The 23043-nt window shown below is 43.8% G+C and overlaps 1 protein-coding gene across 1 annotated transcript; it reads right to left on the reverse strand.

The window, feature by feature from the left end:
* Positions 1-2121: 2121 nt before the first annotated feature.
* Mefv (MEFV innate immunity regulator, pyrin) lies at positions 2122-13680 on the reverse strand. Its single transcript, XM_040278559.2, has 10 exons — positions 13200-13680; positions 10483-11341; positions 8697-9087; positions 8170-8265; positions 6789-7019; positions 6337-6359; positions 4869-4984; positions 4672-4704; positions 4286-4318; positions 2122-4122 (listed from the first exon to the last, which is right to left on the reverse strand). The coding sequence occupies exons 1-10, from the start codon at positions 13660-13662 to the stop codon at positions 3587-3589; spliced, it is 2781 nt and encodes a 926-aa protein (XP_040134493.2). The 5' UTR covers positions 13663-13680; the 3' UTR covers positions 2122-3586.
* Positions 13681-23043: the final 9363 nt, after the last annotated feature.

A 23043-nucleotide genomic window follows, 5' to 3' on the forward strand; every position in this document is an offset into this window, starting at 1 on the left:
ACAATGATACCACTTCACACATACTGGAATGATTGTGATTTTAAAAAGACAACAGAATTACAGCAGAACACCTGGACGCTGCAGCTGGGGAGCCTGGGCGGGCGGGCGAGTTGCCGCCCCTGGATTTCTTGAATAAATCTTGAGATTTATTCTTAGTGATTTTTTTAATTCCGCCCCAGCTAATGTTTGAGCCAGCACATTGCGGAGGAAGCCTCCTCATTTCCAATCCGACCCGAAGTGGACTCGCCCTGCTGTGTGTGAGAAGGCACACCTGGGCGCACACAGGTGGAGCGTCACCCCTGTGCGTCAGGTCGCCGCTCTCTGTGATGGCCCCTGACAGTTCTAGCAGGCAATCCTGTCAGCTCCCAGAAACGTTCCAGATCTGGCAGTGAGGTCAGGAAGCGGAGATCCTTCCGATTTCTAGAATCTGTATGCAGCGCGCTCTCCTAGCACTGTTCTGAATGACAAAAGCCGTCATTCAGAAAGGTGGCATCAGGAGCTGCTCACTTATTAGGGGACTGAAGGGAGATCTGGAGAAGTTCCACAACTCGGGGAGTGCTCCCCTGGCCTCCCTAGAGAAGATGGCAAGCAACAAGAACCAAATCAGCTTCTGCTTCACTGGCTTTGGGAAGGACAGCAAAGACGCTGTCACAAGTTAAAGCAGCTGTGTACTAGAGACAGGGTTCCTTTTCAGAATGCGACCCATGGTGGCCTCCTACCCCTTGTTCTGTCTCCCTACCTTTTGATCCCCGAGGATTATGAACTACAAAATTATGAAGACGTACTTTTGGGCCTTGTTCAACTTCTAGAGTTCTAAGAAATCTTATTTATTAGTGATATAACATTGCTTTGAGAACAGAATGCAAGCATTAACTTTGGTCCTTCGTATTTTGAACTAAATACTAATTGACAAGAGTGCTATAAACTTGCTCTAACATTTATAGCAATTGCAAGTTTCCCTGCTAGACCGTCTTAATTTATGTATCTAGTTTACTATGAACCTGCCATGCCTGTGATGCATTAGGTCTTTTCAAAAGTCTGTATATAAATGTACATTTTGATCCTGCTGCAAAATTTTATCAGCAAACACATTGTTCAATCTTTTAAAACAAATTTAAGGAAAGAACTGGAAGTACAGACTGAACAGTCTGGTTCTTCAAAAGGTTTGGGTTTTGTTTTGATTCATTTTTTTATTCTAAAATTCAACCTCCTTTTTTTGGTTTGTAGATTTAATCATTTCCATTTTGAACTGCTCTTTGTATTGTGCTTTTTACTTGAGTCTCTTCAGTGTTAATACAAGTTTCTGTAATGTAATAGCATGCAGAATTCTTTTTTTTAAAGAGGGGGAGGGGGGAATTTTTAATATTTATTTTTTAGTTTTTGGCAGACATAACATCTTTGTTTGTATGTGGTGCTGAGGATCGAACCTGGGCTGCACGCATGCCAGGCGAGCGCACTACCACTTGAGCCACATTCCCAGCCCTCATGCAGAATTCTTTATGGAAAAAAATGGAATGTTGTTTTGGTAGTTGAAACTGAGATATAACATTTTGCCTTGTAGGTATATTCACCATAGAAAATGTGTGCTGAAATTTCACAGTGCTGCCAAGTATGGCCTCTGAACAACCTTCAGTGGAGAAAATGATGATGCTCTTTATATACAATAAGAAATAACACTTTCATTAGAAGAGCAAATGCTGATTCTTGATCAAGAGAGCAGGTATAGTGTTTGTTTATTTTGTATCAGGTATGGAAAAAAATTGGACTGCTACATGCACTTTCCTGGAAAGTTGAAAAGAAAGAGGGACCAATTTTCTTTTTTTCTTTTTTCTTTTTTTTTTAAAGAGAGAGTGAGAGAGAGGGACAGAGAGAGAGAGAGAATTTTAACATTTATTTATTTTTTCTTAGTTCTCGGCAGACACAACATCTTTGTTGGTATATGGTGCTGCTGAGGATCGAACCCGGGCGGCACGCATGCTAGGCGAGCGCGCTACCGCTTGAGCCACCTCCCCAGCCCGGGACCAATTTTCTTTAACATTTAATACTTACTAACAGCAGAGACACTGTAATTTTACTCAAGTAATCAAATACATTTTTTTGCAACAGAAAAAAAGACAACAATGTTTATAATGGGGTCTGTTTTATTTCACAGCCTGTAGATGATGTATGTTGCATCATATGTATGTTACATACATGGCAGGGATGTAAAATGGTCCAGAGGTTTGGAAAACACTTTGGCAGAACAAGCAGTTTCATCTGTCAATATCAATATAAATTCAAGAGAAATGAACACATGTGTCTACACAAAAGTGTAAACAAATACCAGCATAATTTATATCACAGCTGAAGAGTGGGAATGACCCAAATGTGGTATATACATATAATGGATTTAAATTTGTCAATAAAGATGAATAAAGCACGGATACATGTTACAAAAGGATGGATGTTGAAAATGCTATCCTAAGTGAAAGAAACCAGTCACAAATTATATCAATCACGGGGAACAGCATAGTGCTCGTGAGCTGTGTGGGCACATGGATTCCATAGGTGGAATAAACACGCGGAAAGCAGAGGGTGTGCTTGCAGGCTGGGGTCCTAATGATGGAGAACCTGTGGGTCCAGTCTAGACTGTAAGGGTGAAGATAGAGGAGTTGAGATAAGAGGAGTTTGAAGTTTGATCTTCATTTGAGTTTTTCTTCTTTTAAAACTATTTATTTAAACAAATTTTTAAAAAGAAAAAATATTTATTTATTTTAAGTCAAGGTCAAATTGTTAGCAGCCAGGCCTTGAACTCCTGGGCTCAAGTGATCCTCCTGCCTTAGTTTTCCAAAAGCTGGTTCTACAAGTGTGAGCCACCATTTTTCTTATTAATCCTTTTTCTTTACATCTCTCTAAATGGGGGGTGAGTTGGGGGACATATGTAACCAGAACATCTACTATTACATAAGCTCACAGATTTTCTGATAGAAACCAGTCAGAATAATTTAGTACTTGGAATATGTATTAAGTGTTTTTCTACTGTAACAGCATCATCTCTTTTATAGTATGCAGTAGGGGAATGGGACCCCACTGTGATCATCTGAGTATCAGATGCAATTATGATGTAATTAATTTATTAGGTCCACTCAATACTCTTAAGAATCATACATAGTTCATTAACCCAGATACACATGTACTTTTGTAACGATCCAGTCTGCTTAGTTTTCCATGTTCTCAAGACAGGGGAAGACTGAAAGAGGGACATATCCTTGCCATGAGGAGGAAAAGGAGAGAAGAATATTAGAGTGCAAATTCATCCAAGGACTTAACATGCAATGGCCATGTACTTTCTTCTCTGATATCCTCGGTACATCATTGGTACTTTGATATCTTCATCCTTGATTTGCCAGTATTTGCATTCCTAGTTTAGTTCTGCTGTGATTTGGCAAGCAACTTGGACAAGAAGACTATTTTTTAAAAATTAATTACATTTCCTGCAGTAACTGGCACCCAGTGGGTATATCATTAGTGACTATTGAGTGCATGAGTGCAAGACACAGGCCAAGAGCTGGAATTGAAATGCAGTGTTGGGCAGTCAGTGGGGCCCCTAGCCACTCACTGGGCAGATAGTCAGAGGACCCATGTTCTTCCCTCCATCATGTTTCCCAGGGCAGAAGATAGGTTGAAGGGGTCCAGAGGAAGAGAAGCCAGTAAATATGTAGATGTGCGATCTAGCTGTTACATTATAAAAAGAAATATCTCCCTTCTTCCAGTCCAGGAAGATGCCCACACGCCTGGGGGGCTTTCTTAGTTGCAGACGGGTTGGAGGACAGGTAGAGGCCAGGTACTCATTTTGCTTCATCATCACTACCCAGTAGCCATTCTCTGGTGACAGAGTCATGCTTCCCTTCCTGCACACGGATGCCTCGCACACTCCCAGGATCCATGCTGTCTTATCTCCAACCTCCACCTCCCAGTAATGGCAGCCAGAGAAGAAACTGGGAGAACCCAGGGTGATGCAGTTATCGAATCTTTCTGGGCTGTCAGATTGTCGCTCATCTTTGTTACCAAGTCTCACACTTTTCATGTCATCAGAGAAGACAAGGTTGGGGTGGGCAGTTGCTGGATCCAGGATTACACTAGCTGTGGAGAGAATATTAAGCTGGGGGGGGGGGGTGTGGGCAACATCCCCTCAGGTTTTCCACAACTCCAGGAAACAGGGACAGGGCTACTTTTCCAGACTGTAGGGGAGGACAGACAGGGACTCAGCAGGCCAAGGCCACTGGTTTTGACTTTGGACACTTACCAGCATGTGCCTGAGCAGCCATCAGTTCTGTAACTACAGAGGAGAAAGAGGAGAAAGCGTCCTGAGTCTCCCCATTCAGAGGGCCTGAATTACACTGTTTCCACAGGAAAGACAAGTATCCCCTTGCTCCAAGCTCTGAATCCTATTCTTGGGTGTAACCCAAGGCCTCCCAGACACCCATACCCACCTGGGAGACTGGTCTGGTGAGCTAATTTGACAATGAGGCAGGTACAAAGGACTGTGCAGAGCTGTGAGGCCTACCACAACTTTTCTCCCACCTTTGTTTCAGGTGTTTTTCTCTCTTCTAAACAATGCCCCTAAGCTGGCAGCATAAGGAACTATCACAATAATCCCTGGTCAGCACACACTTCCACCACCACACTCACCATTGAACATTTCCATTTCTGATCGCAGTGTTTCTAAAAAGGGGGAATGAGAGTAGAGAAAGATTTCAGTTAGGTCAGCTGTCTAGGAACAGATGAGGAGAAATTGAAGGCAGAGTCAGAAAGGCCTTGGGAAATGGAGAAGAGAGGATCCTGGGAAGGAAGTGGAGCCCCTTTCATCTTCCTCCAAGCCCACCTACCTGAGAAGTACCGTGTGTTCCTCTCCATAAACTCTGCTTTCTGATAGAGCAGTTGTATCTTTTCTTTCACTTCTGGAGGAGCAGCCCATGGCTCAGGGATAGTCATCATCTTGGCCCTAGAGACAAGAGACTGTTGGGACTGAAGCAAGGGGGTGGCCTTGGTCCCCATGAGCTGGAAGTGAGGTGCAATCTTCTTGGGGCACATCCAGCCCAATCTGTGCTATGCAGAGTCCTCCTTGGACTTAGATTTCTGATACTGGTCCTCAATTTTGGCTGCAAATTGATATCTACTGGAAAGTTTAAGAACCACTGATATCAAAATCACAAGTGTAAATAGAGGCCTTAAAGTGGTATTGATATTGCCAGAATTCAGACTGCTAAGTCAAATTAATTATATTTCTATATGTTTTGTATTGAAATAGAAATAATAGATAAAAACCCAACTATAATGTAATACTATCTCATAGCTATTAGGATGGCTGTTACAGAAACATCAACAATTGCAAATAACAAGTATTGTCGAGGATGTGGAGAAATGTCATACCATTTAAATAGGATGACCATCACCTGACAAGTGGGTAAACAGGGTGTGATACCCACATATAATGGTATATTATTCTGGTATTAAAAGGGATAAAATTCTGACAAATGCCACAATATGGATTGACCTGGAAGGCCCTATGTTCAAGGGGGAGAAGCCAAACACCAAAGGTCAAATACCATATGATCCCATTCACATGAGATTTCTAGAGTAGTCAAATTCATAAAGACAGAAAGCAGAATGGTAGTTGTCCAGGGCTTAAGGAGGAGAGTGAGGAGTTAGTGTTTAATGGCATGGGATTTCTGTGTGGGAAGGTGAAAAAATTGTGGAGTTAGATGGTGTGCTGTGTGTGCAAATGTAAACGCACTTAATGCCACTGAACTCTACACTTAGAAGCAGTTAAGATGATAAATTTTATGTACCACAAAAGATTTTTTAAAACCCTTCTAATGCCTTGGTCCCACTCTCAGACACCTGGATCTAAGTGGTGTGGCTGTGGATACCAGGATCTCATAAAGCTCCCAGGCTGGCTCCAAAATGCAGCCTTCTCCTTGTTCCTCTCCCCTCCCCTGCCTGATGGGCTTTGCCCACCTCTGAAGTGGCTCCTCAGAGACTCTTGGAAAGTGCTTCCCTCCTTGAGGTCATAGGTGGCTCTGCAGGGGCAGTTTATGGAAGGTGGATTTCATGGGACACAGTTCATCCGGGAGTTTTCTCAGGAAGTCACCATCTTGGTTCATCAGGACTAGACTCAATTAATCTCCCCAGTCTTCTATTCCATTCCTTCCCTCCTGTCCAGGCTCTGGTAGCCCCTGTGCAAATCCAGGAAGGCCCCAGGAATCTGCAGGCTTCCCAGGTCCCACCTAGAGTTGTCTTGCCCAAATACTTCCTGCAAGATACCCCAGGGGACACCACAGAACCTGTCTGTACCTGTGCAAGGTGACTCCGATGTCCTAGGAGAGAAAAGAGGGAAGCTCTCCATTACCAGTCTCCTAGAGGCTGTGCTGACTCCTAGCCTCTGTTTCTGGACTCCTAGATTTTAAGCTGTTCCCTATTCTTATCAGACTGTCAGCTCCGGAGTATCAGTAAGCTGGAATATTTCTCCTCAGTCATAATTCTAATCACTTGGTGGCAGCCCCACTGCAATGCAGTGGAATTGCACTTAAGCCTTTCTCATCTCTTCTGGGCAATGCCCGGGTTACTCTGGGCTCCTGAGAGACCTTGACAGAGGGGAGCCCATGGCATCATGGGTCACCAAGACCATGTCCCACCCAGGCCTCAAGGGCCTTACTCCCTGGCTTGGGCAGGGCAGATGGGAGTTATGGGAGCCTGCATTCCTATTGGACACTGGACAGGGGAAGGCCAGGCCCAGATGTACTCACTTGCATGATCTCCCATTCTGACTGGCTTTGCTTGGCTTCCAACTCCCCAATCAGCTCATCAAGGCGGGAGATGTGCTGGGATACCCGAGTGCCAAAGGTCTCTCTGACCTGGCCAATGGTCTGGCCCAGTTCCTCCGTCCAGGTCACAAATAGCTGCTCCTGCCACTCCAGAAACTGGCACAGCTGCTTCATTTGGCACCGGATCCTCTGCTTCTGGGTTTCAGTTTGTTTCTGGGGAACAGAGAAGAGGGAAGTATAGAGATCTATATTATGGGTGAACATGTATATCCAGAGTGTCCCTAGAAGACCACCTTGGGGACCAGAGCAGAAATATTATCTGGAACCTTCCAGAACCTTCTAGAACAAGGGCTAGCTCTTGTAAAGTGCTCTTATATCGAACATTATAGGTTCAATTGTTTCCCTTCTAAATTTATATATTGAAGTCCTAACCCCAAAGTACTAAAGAATGATTTTATTTGTAGGTAGGGTCCTTGCAGATGTACTTAATTAAATTATAATCATATGGACTAGGGTGGGCCCCTAAATCCAGTATGATTGTGTCCTTATAAAATGGGAACACTCGGACACAGATACACACATAGATAGAACACCAGGTGGGAAGATGGCCATCTACAAGCTGAGGAGGGAGGGAACCAATGTTCCCCACCAACCTTGTTTCCAGACTTCTGACCTCTACAACTGCATGAGGCAATAAATACCTGTATATAGTGGCCATGGGAAAGTAGGACATCACAGCCTTGAAAGCCAGCACAAAAATGGCATAGGCTGTGGGATCATAAATGGTCAAGGCACTGACCCCCATACCATGTTCCAGGGTGGGGCCTCTCCCCTCCTCCAAAGTGCTGGAGCATAGGCAGTCTCAACAGTGGTTCTGAATGTGGGTATCCATCTGTTTGGATGTAGGTGAATTTGGCTTCCATGACTGTTGCACAGGGTCCATGGAGACAGTCCCTCTGTGTCTTACCTCTCTAGGGATAAACTTTCCCTTGAATACCATTACCTTCCTGCCCCCGAGGAGTGCCCATTCTTTTACATTTATTTTTATGTGTTTTTTTAGTTGTAGATGGACACAATACCTTTATTTTATTTACTTATTTTTTAAAAGTATTTTTTTCAGTTGTAGGTGGACACAATACCTTTATTTTATTTGTTTATATGTGGTGCTGAGGATCAAACTCAGGGCCTCTCACGTACTAGGTGAGCACTCTACCGCTGAGCCACACCTGCAGCCCAGGACTGCCCACTTTTGCTGCCCTGTGAAGCAGAATAGAATCTTGGGGACCCCTGCTCACTCCTTGTCCCCTACCTCCTTCTGCAGACACGAAGAGGCAAGGGCTGACCTAGGATGCACCTGGCTTACCAGGAGGCTCTCTGTCTTCTTATCCCCCTGGGATCTCTGTTCCTCTCCAGATTTCCTCAGCTCCTTCAGATGCTCCAGCTGCTTCTGAATTTTCTCCTGGAGAAAGAGTACTTCTTGAGATACTTACACTTGGCTCCCGTCATCCTTAGCTGGTGCCAACTCTAGCAGGGTGCCAACTTTGCTTCCAGGGGCGAAGCTAAGGGTGCTGCAATCAAGAACATGAAGAAGTGTGCTCAGGAAAGTGGAAGACTGAACCTGTTGCCAAGGAAAACAGAGCCAAGAGGTGGTGACAGAGAGTCCCAGTGACTCCCTGAGAAAGCCCCTGGATCCAGTCACACCTGAATCCCAAAAGATCCCCTTGGACTTCCCAGCAACATAAACAGGCTGATTCCTTTTTTATTGTCCTGATTTGTATAGTTTTTGCCGCACACAGCCCAAGAGTATTGGCTTATGCACCCATATCCCTGAGTGGTTAGGAAAATGAAGCAAGGCCCAAGATGTCCAAGTTCCAGGTACAAAGCACCTACCCTGTATTCCAAGGCAGCCTCCTCAATGGGGCGTACCCGGTGACCTTGGTGCTCCTGACTCAGCCTGCAGATGAGGCAGATGGGCTCCCTGTGATCCTCACAGAAGAGCAGCTGCACCTGCTTCATGTGGCGCTGGCACTGTGGCAGAGGCTCAGGGCTCAGGCCTCCAGAGCTGTTCTTGTTGAGTGGGGCCTGGCACTGCTGGCAGCTAGGCAAGTGACTTCTAGGGGTCTTAGGCTCCCCTGAAGCAACTGGACAGCTGCAGGAATCCAGCACACAGGTACCAGCAAGCAGATCTCCTTTTGGTGTGTGGCAAAGGGGAAATGCAGCCTTGTCCTGTGGCCTCCCTGGGGACATGGCAATGGAAAAATCTCCTGAGTGGTCAATCCAAGTTTATGAGAGAGTGAACCTGTGCCGAGAATGCCTGAGTTCTCAGATCTGTCCATTTCCTTGCACATCTTGCCCTGCCTTCCATTCAGTGAGGCAACCAACAGACCCCTGGAACTGAGAACAAGGGCTAGGCCTTAGGTTCTTTCTGGTTCTTGAGATTCTTAGGCATTCATTCTAAGAAAGCCCCACATCCCTTTGCTACAGATTTTTCTGCACAGATATGGGTCTAGTGGGTGAAACAAAAGAGAGTAAGAAATTCTGGACAGTATTTGCTTTGCTACTTGAAACCTCTCCAGCTGCCTGAAACTTGTGGGGGATGTGGTGCCTTTCTTGTAGACAGACTCCACATCTGCTGCAGAGTGCCTGGAGGCTGGAATGTATTGTGTGAAGGAGCAAACAGATCACTGCTCACACTCAAGTTCAAGAAGCACTAAATAAAAGCAAAGAAGAATAAGTTATGAGTAGCTCTGAGACAGTAGCAGTAACCCCATAAAAGCAGAAATGACAGAGGACACAAGAAGAAATAGGAACATATGCAATACATAAATCTGTCTCTCCCCCCACTCACTGTCCCAGGAATTCACATCACATCTGTAAACAAGACTTCTAGTGACCCTCAGGAAACACATCCCCCCATCCCTTGTGATAGAATTGATGACTTCCTCCAACCCAAATAACCCCAGATTCTTAGCCTCCCTTGCAGTCAGTAGTGATGATCTGAACATATTCTAGACAAAGGGATGAAAAGGAGATGTCCTGAGCAACCTCTAGAAATTTCTAGAAACCTTCCCTAAGTGATGCTATTCCCCTGGGCCCTTCCATCCTGCTGCTTGGAATGAGGATGTCACTATCTGAAACCATGAATTTCAGAGCAAAGTTGGCAAAGTTTGGGGGTCTGGCCCATGTATCTGTCACAGACAAATGTATGTTACTGTGTGTCATTTGTGCGAAAGAAGAACAAAGTCTGTGTTGCTTAAGCTACCATGATTTGGGGTTTTCTGTTACTCATGAATAAACGTAATCCTGATGACTAACTCCTCAGAAAGAGAGACCTATGGTTTTGGTCAACTGCTCTCCTTCTTGCCCAGTGAAAGAGAAATGGTAGAATCCAGCCACATCACAAACAGCCCTGGGTATTTGTGGGAAGGGAATATTTTTATCCAATTTTCTCTGGATCCTCAATCTGGGGCCCATGAAGCCTGTACATGCTAAAGAAGAATTTGTGAGTGTCCAAGAACAAGTTGAAATTTGATGCAACATTTTGTGATGATGTGTGCATATACATGTGCATTTTCAGGGTTTATGAACTGCAAAGATACCCAAGAAGGTATCCATGAATTCTCTAGTGATATCACTGTAGGAGGAATAAAAAGAAATTCAAGAGGAATACCTTTACAGGCCACCATTCCTAAGGATGTCAGGTCTTCCCAGGGATCCCTTTTTACCTGAAGACGAAGGTACTTCTGGATTTGAGGACTCATGGAACACACGGCCTTTCATCTTCTCCAGGGTCTCATGGGTCGTTGGACCTCCAACTCCACGCTCCTCCCAAGGTGATATGGATTTCTCCTCTCCTGCCAATAATGCATTGCATAGTGTGTTCATGACTGTTTTCCCTTCTAGGACCCTGGAATGCTCTGGGTTTGTGGAGCCCATCTCCAGAGCCACAGTAGCCTCTCCATCCAGTATGACTCTTCCCCTGGGGCTGGCTGCTAAGTCTGGTTTTGCATTTTTCATTTTCTGAAGAGAAGTCAGAATAGTTTCTGCATTTGAGGATTCTCTGTCTTCTGAAGGAATGATAAATTCAAAACTTCTGGGTCGCGGCTTCACTGAATGTAAATATACTTCAGATTTCTTGGATTCTTTCCTTCCTGGAGCCCCGCTGGATAAGCCCTGGAGTCTTCCTGCAGAGCTGGCATTCCTGCGGAGCTGGGCATTCTTCCTAATCTCCTTTTCCCCTGGCAGCTGGGCAAGGGCCAGGCTTCTTTTGGAGGGCAGCCCTGTGCTCCTGGCCAGAGGTTTTCCCTGCATGTCCAGGACCTCAGGACCCTTCTGATCCCTCCGTTTGCTCTGAGACTTCTTCTGAGGCCCCCTCCCTGCCTCATGCTGGCTGGACAGCAGGCTGGCTGCCCCCCCACCACTTTGCTGCTGCCCATCACCTTCTGGGCCATCTGGTTCCTTCTGGCTCTTGAGCTTATTTTCTCCAGGAGAAGACCCTGTGGATGTGTCAGTGCCACTGTCTTGTGCTGGATATTCTGGAAAGACAAACCAGATGCAAGAATGAAGTTGTCCCACCCTGAGGTCCAAGGGCTAGTGGGTGGAAGAGAGAGAGGGGATCCCATTCAGCATCACAGAAGGCAAAGTGTTGAACATGCTGGACAGCAGCAGTCCAGTACCACTAGTAAGAACACTCACACGATCTGCTGTTTTTCTCAATACTACTTTTCAAACTTTTTAAGCAGAGAATTTATTTCAACTAAAATTTTACACAAAACTCCAAAACACAGAGAAATAAAAAACTATGGTTTGTTGGTATAAGATTGTGTTACTATAGATGTACAATATTCACTTTATGAAATCAATTAATAAAAAAGAATTAAGGTATTTGGCACAAAAATTTGAAATCAGAACTTATAAAAGAGCCTTGTATTTTTCTTTTGTTGCATAAATTAAAGAAAATTCTAATTCACACAGATAAGTATAAATGGTGATTTTTTAAAAAGTTTGCCTAGAAATTTCAGGATACTGTTAACATTTTATAAATGATGAGAAAGCCTTACTTACAAGGTCTACATAAGGAAATAAAGATAATATGTACTCAGCACCTTACTTTTGGCTTGAAGAAGATTTTATCAAAATTAGTTTCTTGGGGGCTGGGGGTAGAGCAAGTTCTTAGGAGCCATAAGGCCCGGGTTTGATCACCAGCACCACACACATACACAAACACAAATTTTAAGTTCTTTATAACAGTTTGCTGGTTGGCTTTCTTGAAATATTTAAGTTTCCAAAACTGGCTCATGAACAGGTAAGAAACCACAAAGATGCTAATACTCAGATTTTAGAACATGAAAAACTAATATAAAAATTCTACTCATTAAATTCTACCAGATCATATTATAGTTTAAGTTCTATTACTCTTTCAAAGATTAGAGAAATTTTATTTCATTTAAACTGTCTTCCTCATAGAAATACCTGGAAGGGATTTCTGATGTAGTCTTGAAGTCTAGAAATAGATGAAAAATTCAAACACCAAAAAGCATTTCTTTAAACCAATCATGTATTAGGCCTTCTCCTATCACAAAAAGTCTTTAAATGTAGAAATCAAATAGGCCACATTATTAGATCATAATAAAATCAGAAAGTTACTACAAAAGAATAGCAGGAAGGAGAAGAAAGCAAGAGAGAAAAGGAAAAAAGGAAGAAGTAAAGAGAGATGGAGATGAATTCCTCTTGAGAATTATTTAAAAACCCTGTGTTAAAAAAAGGAATTATCTGGGTGCTGTGGTGCATTCCTGTAATCCCAGCTTGGAAAACTGAAGCTGGAGGATTGTGAGTTCAAAGCCAGCCTCAGAAACTTAGTGAGGCCCTAAAAAACTCAGTGAGACCTTGTCTCTAAGTAAAATACAAAAAAGTGCTAGGGATGTGGTTCAGGGGTTAAGCAGCTCTGGGTCCAATCACTGGTATAAAAAAAATAGAAATTAGGAACTGAAATTAGGTGGATAGCAATGAGACTATTATGCATGAACCTTGTTAGCATGATTGGTTTGCATGCCCTTCCTGCTATCCCAAAGATACCTGTCTGCACATGAGTGCTAACTGCAAATGGATTGAAGAGTTCTCCAAGAACAGGTACTCCAATGCTCTTTCTCCTGATTCTGACCTAGTCAGAATATCAATCTTTTTTTAGAGCCATTAATAATCTGAGGGCACTTTACCAACCCAGCTACAGAGGTCAGAGAGGGACAGGATGTGATTGACCCAAGTTGCCTAGGCTGCGGTAGATCAGGGTCTTCTAAGTCTCAGGCCAGAGAACTTTGGTCTGAAGGCAGCTTCCCTGCTCCTGCCAGCAGCCAGCAATCAGCACTGAGCCAGGATGGGGCCTGGACCACTTACCCTGGCCAGTGGCCTTGTGCAGCTCTTCTGCCAGGAGGCGCTGGTTGATGGCACGCAGGACCTTCAGGGTCAGTTGTACAGCATGTTTCTCCCCGTAATGGATAATCAATAGGTTGGCCAGCTTCACTGGCCTGGCCATCTGAAGATGGCCCCGGGGAATCCGGGAGTGCTCCTTCTCCAAATTGGTATTCTGCAGCTTGAACTTGAACTTCTCAAAGTCATAGGGCACCAGTTCCTCCAGGGTGTTCAGCAGATGGTCACTAAGGGTCTTGTCCATGGCGCTGATCAGAAGAGACTGAAGCCAGCTGTCTGGTTTTTGGTAGTAGAAGCAGCCCCCTGACCTAGAACCTGAGGATGAGGAAGTGGCAGCTTGTGAAATAACCGAAAGCACAGGAAATGCTTGGTGTTTTCGAGGGAACTGAGATTCAGGATGAGGGCGTGGCCAGTGTCTAAGCTGTGGCATCCTCACAGACTCAAAGACTTGTCCAGTGCAGAAGGTTCCATCTTGCCATCCATGTGGCGCCCAGACTCTCAGCTTCACTCCGTGATAGATGGCAGAGAGGTGGACAAGTCTATCAGGGAGCCTCTGGGGTTGGAGTCCAGACTCTGCTTCTGTTTTCTCTTGCTCTCAGGATGGAGGAGAGGAGGGGACAAAGAGCCAGTCTGAGGGTCAGCATCTCTGGCCAGTGGCTCCTGTCCTGACTCATGGAGTTCATGGACCCTTTGGAGCCAATGGAGAGGGAGGGAGAGGTAGCAGGTATAGCACTGCAAGCTTTTCCCTGGGTGCTCAAGAAAGCTGGTGAGGCTGGAAATAAATATTGAGGTTACCAATAAATATTGTAAACACTATCACCCCAAATACCCTACATACCATAAATACTAAGAATGCAATATTATTCTAAGTAATTTCAGTATGATCATCACATCCAAGAAAGCTAACTTTGTTTTACAAGAATCAGTCCTTGATTCAAATTTCCCCAGTTGTCTTGATGATGTCCTTTGTAGAATTTTCCCCCAACTCGGGGTCCAGAGATCATGCACTTTGTTCAGTTGTCCGGTTTTTCTATTTTCCTTTTACCTGCAACATTTCCCCACTTCCTCAGTGTTTTTTCTCTTTTAAGCCATTGATTTTTAAAAAGTCTGTTTTTACCACCAGAAGAATGAGAAATTATACTCCATTTATATATGATGTGTCAAAGTACATTCTACTGTCATGTGTAACTAATTAGAACAAAATTTTTAAACTTTAAAAAAAGTCCATTTCAAGCAAAACATCCATAAGTTTAGATCTGTTTGCTGGGGCTGGGGATGTGGCTCAAGCGGTAGCGTGCTCGCCTGGCATGCGTGTGGCCCAGGTTCGATCCTCAGCACCACATACCAACAAAGATGTTGTGTCCGCCGAGAACTGAAAAATAAATATTAAAAATTCTCTCTCTCTCTCTCTCTCCTCTCTCACTCTCTCTTTAAAAAAAAAAAGATCTGTTTGCTTTTCTCTTCATAAGTCTGCTAAGGGTAATATCCAAGCACCTTCAAGATCTCTCCCATGTATGAGGATATTTTTTCCTTATGATTAATAAGTGACCTGAGTGTATGTCTTCTCTTACATTCTTTCAGCCAATAACTTTTGTAGTCATTGAATGTCCCTTCCTAAATCAACTTTTATAATGGTATTTGCAAACAATGACTATGACTTAATTAGCATTATTTGCATATTTTAGTTTAAACTTTCTGTCCACCCCATGAAATTTTTGGATTAAAAATATTTGTGGCAACAGGGGATGTAGCTCAGAGGTAGGGTTTGTAGCTAGCATTCCCAAGACCTTGGGTTCAATTCCCAACACTGAAAAACAAAGGATGTTTTGTGGACAATTTAACTAATCTTTCAATAGCACTTATTCTGTGCCAAGCACAGCTTCTTCATAAACACTATCTGCTAAGACCTCTGTGGACCCTGCAGGGTTGGGTTCATCTTCCCACTTGCCACCAGGTATCTGTTTCAGAACTTGCTCAGAAGTAGAATGCAAACTCACTCTGTTAAACCACCTCTCAGCATTGTCTCCCTGAACAGTAGTAGCTTAGTATTTTACTATTTGACACTTCTCATAGATGTCACTTTTTCAACTGACCACTGAAGCTCAGAATGAGCCATCCCACAGGTCAGTTTCAATATCTGACATCTTCCAAGTGTGTGAGCACCTCTGGGTGTAACTCTCCTGGCATCAGGCTCTGATGGGTGTTGGCTGGCAGAATTTGCCTTTTTGCCCAATGGTTGTCCATGTGCTTCACACTTCACAGAGTGCTCAGTGCTTCATGTTAGCCCTTGGGTTTGTCACGCCTAGTCCAGTGGATCCTAATGAGAAGGAAACCCCCAAACACAACATTCTTCCTAAAAATATGGATGAATTCCAATGAAAATATAGGGTGCTGATAGCAGATGTTCAAAATTCTCAGATTAGTCCATAGGGTGTTGACTGTCTTGCTGGGACCAGTGCCCTGAACCAGAATTTGGAAGGCTGCCACCCAGCATCTCCCAGGTATCCTCCTACTGCTAGACAGAAATGATGAGGTTGTGCAGTGACATGCAGGGAGTGGTAGGTTCCTGGGATTCCTGACCCTATCCTGATGGGTCAGGAACTCCTCTGAACTGAGCAGGGTAAGGAATGGGGGTTTCCAGCCCAAAACAGGATATTTTGCAATTGCAACATCACTTTTTGCAACAGGGGCAATTTTGAGGCAGACTTCTGAAAGACAACATTTTGATGACATTTGGGCCTTTCTAGATGAAGAAAGGCTCACAAAAGTTGTTTTTGAAGATAGAATTATAGCCCTTGTAGTGTATTTTATTTGATTTAGCAGTAAAAATGGAGGGTCTTTTCTTGCTCTTTTTCACCAGATGTGTGACCCTGTTTGGAGTTAACATGATAAATCTAAATTCAAAACGCCTGTTCAAAGGATCTGCCTTCTGCTCATATTCGTAAGCAATGCACTGCTCAGACAATCTGACCTTGTCACTTTCTATGGCATTCATTTCTATATCATTTTAATTTTTTTTTTGTGGTGTTGGGTTCAAACCCAGGACCTACACCTGCTAGGCAAGCATTCTACTACTGAACAATATCCCTAGCCCCATTTTAGGATTTTTTTCAAATGAATATTATATTACTTTTACTATAAGAAAAATATAGTTGTTAAAAGTCATTTATAATTAGCTTAGCCTCTAAGGGAATATCTGTCCTATCCCCCAAAGCATCATGATAAAGGAGGTTTATGGTATTTAAATAAAACAACTGTTATTGAGAGAATGGAAAAAAACAGTTGAGGTCATAGAATATTTCTTGTATAGATCTGGAGCTGAGAATAATGAGTCCCACTGTGGTTCAAATTCCCCCTCTAATGATATATTTAATTTTGGGATTCTGAGAGGGCAACCATTCAAGTGTAAGGTAATTTCTAGGCCTTGCTTAGAGTTACTCAACAGCTTCTCAAGGGTAAGAAAGCTGGTAAATGCTCTGAGGTCATTCACAATTTGTGTTCTAGCTGGCTCCTTACCCCAACACAGTTCTTCACTTTAGCATTGAGGTTGTGTTTTGCACAGTTGCTTGATAAATAAAAAAATCCAGAACTTAAAAGGTTAATGAGTTTTTTTTAATATTTATTTTTTAGGTTTTTTTTTAGGTGAACACAATATCTTTATTTTTTATTTTTATGTGGTGCTGAGAATCGGACCCAGTGCCTCACGAATAAGCGTACTACCACTTGAGCCACATCCCCAGTCCCAGTTAATGAGTTTTTAAAAGACTAAATTTCTAAATGTTTCTGTGCCAAAGGGATTAGTCAAAGGTCAAAATATGCCTATCCTGTACAAGGTCCTGGGTTCAATCCCCAGGGAAGAAAGAAAAAAGAAAGACTAACAAAACACAAATTGATACTCTCAAACAGCCAATTCAAAATGGCCAAAACAAAATGGTGGTCTTTAAATATCCAGACCAGGTGATAGGGCATGGGCAAGGGTCCAGAGTTAGATGGGTATATAGGCCATTCACTGCAGCTGAACCTGACACAGGCTGTCAAAACACAACTACAACTCTCATAGTGTCTTTGATGTAGTAAACAGTAGGCCTTGCATTTTACACAATGCTTTCTTCTAATTTCCACTGAACTCTATAAAGAAGATACTTTAAAAAAAATTTTTTTTAATAGATGAGGAAAGCTTGGCTTAGAGGTAGTGTGACCAACATATTTGTATGGGACCAAAACATAGTCTGCCCCATTTTAGCACTGGAGGGCCCTCATTGTAGGAACTCCTCCCAACCTGAGAAAACTAGAACAGGCAGCCATCTCTGGAGAGGTTAACTAACATGCTTAAAACATAGCCAGAAGGGACAGTCACCGCCATTCGCTTCACTCATATTTATTGAGCACCTGCCATATGCCAGGTACTATTCTAGACACTCTGGGCACAGAAGTGAATAAAACCAAGCCCCTTTCAGAGCTCACATTCTTACAGGAAAGTGTGAACAGACAATAAACAAACATGCTACACATTAGGTAGTTATAAGGAAGTTGAAAAACTATACAACAGAAACAGTCATGAGCCAAAAGGCTGGGATAATGAAATAAGCCCCTGTGCACAGTAAGCTGTGACCCTTTTGTAGCAGAGCATGTTGCTGCTCTATTCTTGTGCAATTTTCCACAAACCCCGCCATGAGATCCTGATAAACCCACAGAAGCAGAACTTTTATACAAGATGGAACTATTACCAGGGGAAAGTCTAAATAAACCCTCCAGCTTCTTATTCTTAATCAACTTTAAAAAATCACCAACTTTGGAGGTCCCAGAGTTAGGCAATTATCATATTCAAGCCCAGTTGTGCTATGGCAGTGGGGTAGGGAGCTGGAAGGCCAGAGAAAGTGCCGAGAGATGGCATGTGAGACATATGACTTATTGGGGAAAAGCTTACAAGAGACTAGCGATTGCTCAAAGGAGAGTTCAATGGTGACAGATGTAACCACATAGCACTCCTGTCCCCCCCTCTTGGTGCTTCGCCAAGCAGTGCCTTCTTTACTTCGTTGAGTTTTGTCCAGTGATGCCTGGCTGGGTGAGTGACACATATCCTTTCCACAGTGCCCTCAGTTTTGTACATGTCATCTCTGAGAGAGGAGTTTTATACATTAGGCTGCAGAAGCAGTGACATCTTCAGCACCACCTTGCTTAGTTTACTTGTGTGACCAGCATCCTAAGGAGCAATTGTCCTGATGTACATGCAAGAAAGTAGCTTTCTGCAGATAAAGCTAACTTGCCTTAGGTCCCAGAGTGCATAAGGGAAAGCCAGTGTCCTTCAACATAATATGTATCTAGATATTCCAGTCCAGGCTTGATCTCATTGTTCCCTTATTTTGACTGGATTATTGAGAACAGAAAGGGACATTCAGGGATATAGTGTTTTACTGTCCCCCTTTTCTTTAAGGATGATATAGCCATATATTAGCTTCCTATCAGCTTGGTTGTGATTAACAACCTCTGATGTATGGGTTGTGACGATAATGGTTGCCTGGGTTACTCTTCAGGGATCTGAAGGTAGCTTTTGTTGAAAATATTGATTCCTCACTTGGACCTGCAGATGTCTGATGGGTGAATGAAATGAGATCTCTGTGTTCACATTATGTCTCTCTCCTTTGCTGCCCTAACTTTTGGGTCAGATTCTATTTGGCTCTGCATGCGGATGTGTTGGCTGTTCATTGGAGCAGGGGTGTGTTTTCTTCTACCCCATTCTTCTGCTTTTTCAGCAGCTGAAGTAGCCAAAGCACCCGAAGTCTTTCATCCTTATTATAAGGCCCAGACCTTGCCACATGGACAGGATGTTTGCACAGGGTAATGGGCCAGCTGCAAGAGTAACTCAGGAGTTCCTAGGACAAACTGACTGACATCTGGTGATGAGAGTCTCACACAAGAAGAAATATATTTTAGAACCATGTCCCTGGCCAATGGAAAATTATCAGACCCTAATCTACCCCAGAAAATCATAAAAAGCTCTCATTTCCCTTTGTCCAGGGAGCAGCTGGACCCTCAGTCAGTACTATTCCCTTCAGTGGAAGCCCCAATTAAAGATTTGTCTATTTCCACTCACTGGACTTCATTTCTAATGTCACCTAGTCAAAAGTTTTCCTCTCTGTTATCAGAATAAGGGGGTTAGTGAGTGCAGGGAAAGCCCTTTTTGCTTCAACAGAGACCTAAAGGAAGTGGGGGAGAGTGAGTCACAAATTCAATTTGGGAATAAACAGTCTTCATCTATTTATAGTGATTGCAAAGGCCCTGGGTTTACAGTGTTCTTAGAGTTTGAGGAAGGGTAGTATGGCTCATGAAGCAGGAGTGAATGCAGAGGTTAGAGATGGAACTGGAGCCAGTTCAGTCAGGGCTTCCAGGCCACACTAAAGATTTGGCTTCTCCTCTCAGATGAAGGAACACTGAAGAGTTTCACTAGCAGTGACATGATTTGACATGTTTAAAAGAAAAGTTCTCACTGTAGGAAGAAGAGACAGTAGAGGAGAAAAGATGGAATAGAGAGAGGAAAAAGCAACCTATTGCCATAGTGTAAGTCAGGGGTTGTAGGACTTTTAACCAGCCTGGTAGCAGGAGTCAGATTCCGGATAATCCTGAAGATGGAGCTGACATGATGTGGATGGTTTGGATTAGATATGAGGGATGTAAAGAGGTATTGTGAAACCATTTCTTTTGGAGGGGTCATAAAAGGATCTTTTATGCTACCTTAAGGAGTCCCTGTTAGAACCTGAAGGCAACAGGGAGCTTTCATTGATCTCATTCTCAACTCTGTCCAGCTCTCCTACTTACCCCAACTCAGGTCTTCCACCAAGGACTCCTCTCACTGAGAAACATGTTAGTAATTGCACTTCCCGAGGGACAATCTAAAACCTGAAAAGGATAGATGGAGGGGCAGGAAGCTAGCCTCCCAAAGCCGGTGCTGCCGGTGGGCATGACTCTGCTGAGGGGCTGCAGTAACTGGACTTGGAATATGTACCCCCTACACTTTCATCAAATGAGGGTTCTCTTGCAATGATAACCTCAAGCAAGGGGCTTTATAAAGTGCTATACACTTTATATGACTTATTCTGATTGTTACATCTAGGTAGAGATTAAGTGTTCATTTTACTCATTCAACTTACTGCTTCAGAATTTTATAATAACTTTTTCCTACCGACACTTATAGGGACCACTCCAGCCAGGTTTTGGGCACACAGTCTCTGACACCTAAAGGGCTTCCAGTTCAGTGAAGGAGGCAGAAAAAGAAAAAAAACCCAATTGCTCTGTTCCTTTGAGGTTCCTCTACTTAACCCTGTCCTTTAAGATGCTTCGGTCATTGCCACGCATCATCCCGTTTCGAAACTGCTTGTTTATGGGTCTGGAAACTGCGCAAAGTGGTAGGAAAAAAGATTTAGGAGCTGCGTGATGTGAGCTGGGTAACTGGCTCCTTTGAGCTTCCGTTTTTTGTCAAACGGGTTGATTCAAGAGTTTAGAAAACATTAACAAAAGTGCCTGACATCTGGGGAGTAGTCCCTGCCTTGGCCCTCAGAGTCCGTGGGCTGGCACAGAACCCAGCCCTGAGATGCCCCCGCCTGCACCTCCTGAGCAGGTGTCAGCCCAGACAAGCAAGACCCAACCCACGCATGGTCCACGCCTGGCTCCTTTGGGAAAGGGGAGGCCCGGGCATCTCCTGCCCAGCGGGGCGGGGAGCAAGCTGGCGGTGCGAATGGACGACGCAGAACTACTTCTCTCCAGGGGCGCAGACCTCGACCTGATTGACAGGCTACATAGCCAGTAGCTGCTGCTTTCTAGAGCCGCCTCGCTGCGCTTGTATCCCGGGCACCAGGCCAGAAGTGGAGGGAGCTTGGCATTGGTTGGGAGGGTTCGACGAGAGGGACTTCCCGGGCTGTCGGAGCCCACCGGCCCCCAAAGCACTCCAGCCGTAAGCACCCTTCTTCCTTGGCCGAGCACCCAGCGGAGGACGGACGCGCCACGCAAGATCCTGGCCCCACGGCGTTTATCTGGTAGGGTGGAGAGAAGCATTAACCATAAAGAGGTAAACAGTGATGTCCAGTTATGACAAGAGCAGTGAAAACAAATGGATCTTGAAACTCAACAACAGCCCCGCCGCAGTGTTCTCCCAAACAGAAAACAGGATGAGAAAGCAAGGGTTCTCAAACTCTGCCCCTGGGAACCCTAGAGCAGAGAAGCTTAAGTTTTCTTTCATAATTCTTTTTGAGCAATCTTTTAAAACGCTTTTAACTGTAGAGATAATGTTTTTTCCCAGGAAAGGGCCGGTGAAGCTCCAGCTGCAATTTTTAATACTAGCTTGGAGAGTTCATGGACTCCTAGGACTACTTAGGGGTTTCTAGCCATAGGACCCCACCCGCTAATATGTTAAAACCAAAAGAGGCACTGTTTAGCCCTCTGGCCAGCACAGGCTTCATAAATGAAGGTTCAGCTCCGTGACAAATCCAAAAAGGGAGTTTGAATTAAAGAGACAAACTCTAATTACCTTTAAACCAGCTCCAGGACGGCTTCTCCTACCTCCGGCTTCAAGCTACCTATTAGAGTAGCGAGGTTTACTGAAGAGGCCAGAGAGAGAGAGAGAGAGAGAGAGAGAGAGAGAGAGAACACGCCAGGGAGTGGACTTTTATTGGGGAACAAAAAATACTGGGGAAAAATCCCATCCAATCAAGATTAAGGGGGGCAGTGTCCCAAGGTCAGGTGACACGACTGGGTCTTCAGGGGTTGTGGCCAGGCAGGCCTCCACACGGACAAGCCCTCATACCTGAGAAGGGTGGGGAAAGCTCTGGACACAAAGATGTGTCTAGGCGCCTCTTGCTCAGCCAGGGAGGTAACTCGAATCACGTGCCAGATGGCCTCCCACAGCACTGCTGTTTAATTGCTTTACTTACTGGATGTTTAAGGACAGCAAAGCCTACTTGCCTGGTCCTGGGACACAGCATGTTTCTAGATGCAGACAGTATTGACTAGTTCTGAGAGAAGCTGGTTTTGAGGGCTGGTTGTAGGCATTTGGAAAATTGATTGGAGTAACTAGGAAACAAACTTTTAAAAGGAGGATTCTATGCACAATAGCAGCAAAACCCATAACTAGAAATAAATCAATAGGAAATTCACAAAACTTTTGGAAAGAAAAGTGTTAAGGTCTGTAAACAAGTCAGGATGGTGCCTGGCATTTTGCCAGAGAAATGTTAGAGTTCCTAAATAAGTCTGGATGGTGCCTGGCAAAATGCCAGAGGGAGTGGTTTGAGAAGTAACAAAAGCAAGCCATTAAGTGTGGAGATTCCTTATTGGTTGACTGATGTATCTAGTTTATGCTAATTAAGATAAGCTGTGCAAAATGTATAAATACCTCTGTTGTCCTACAATAAAAGGCTCCTGCTCCTATTCCTGCTGTATCAAAGTACACAAGTTATTCATCATCCCCCGGTTATTTTGCTGCAGCCAGGACTGTGGCAGAAAAGCACATAGCATTACAGAATAAAAAAAGTCCCAAACCATTGAAGAAATATATCATTGTCCTGGATGGAAGAGCCAGTATCATAAATATATCAAGCATTCCTAAAATAATCAACAAATCTTTGCAATCCAAGTTAAAATCATAACAAGATTTTTAAAAATAAGATTTAACAAATTGACCCTAAATTCATAACCAAAAAAATTGTGAAAAAGATCAATGGTGGGGTAAAGTATCATACCAGAGGTTACATACTGCAAAAATACAGTAATTAAAAGTGATGCGTTTATAAGAATGGAAATACAGGTAAATGGAAACAAAAGC

This window comes from Ictidomys tridecemlineatus, chromosome 10 (assembly GCF_052094955.1).
Source record: "Ictidomys tridecemlineatus isolate mIctTri1 chromosome 10, mIctTri1.hap1, whole genome shotgun sequence".
Classification (NCBI taxonomy): domain Eukaryota; kingdom Metazoa; phylum Chordata; class Mammalia; order Rodentia; family Sciuridae; genus Ictidomys; species Ictidomys tridecemlineatus.

Bases quoted from the DNA above. Each gene is read 5' to 3' on its own strand.
- Mefv (XM_040278559.2), bottom strand. From the start codon at position 13,662: ATGCCACAGCTTAGACACTGGCCACGCCCTCATCCTGAATCTCAGTTC. The intron at 11,342-13,199 runs GTAAGTGGTCCA...TTGTCTTTCCAG, and splicing joins GCACAAGGCCACTGGCCAGG to AATATCCAGCACAAGACAGT. The intron at 8,266-8,696 runs GTAGGTGCTTTG...CTCTTTCTCCAG, and splicing joins AGGCTGCCTTGGAATACAGG to GAGAAAATTCAGAAGCAGCT.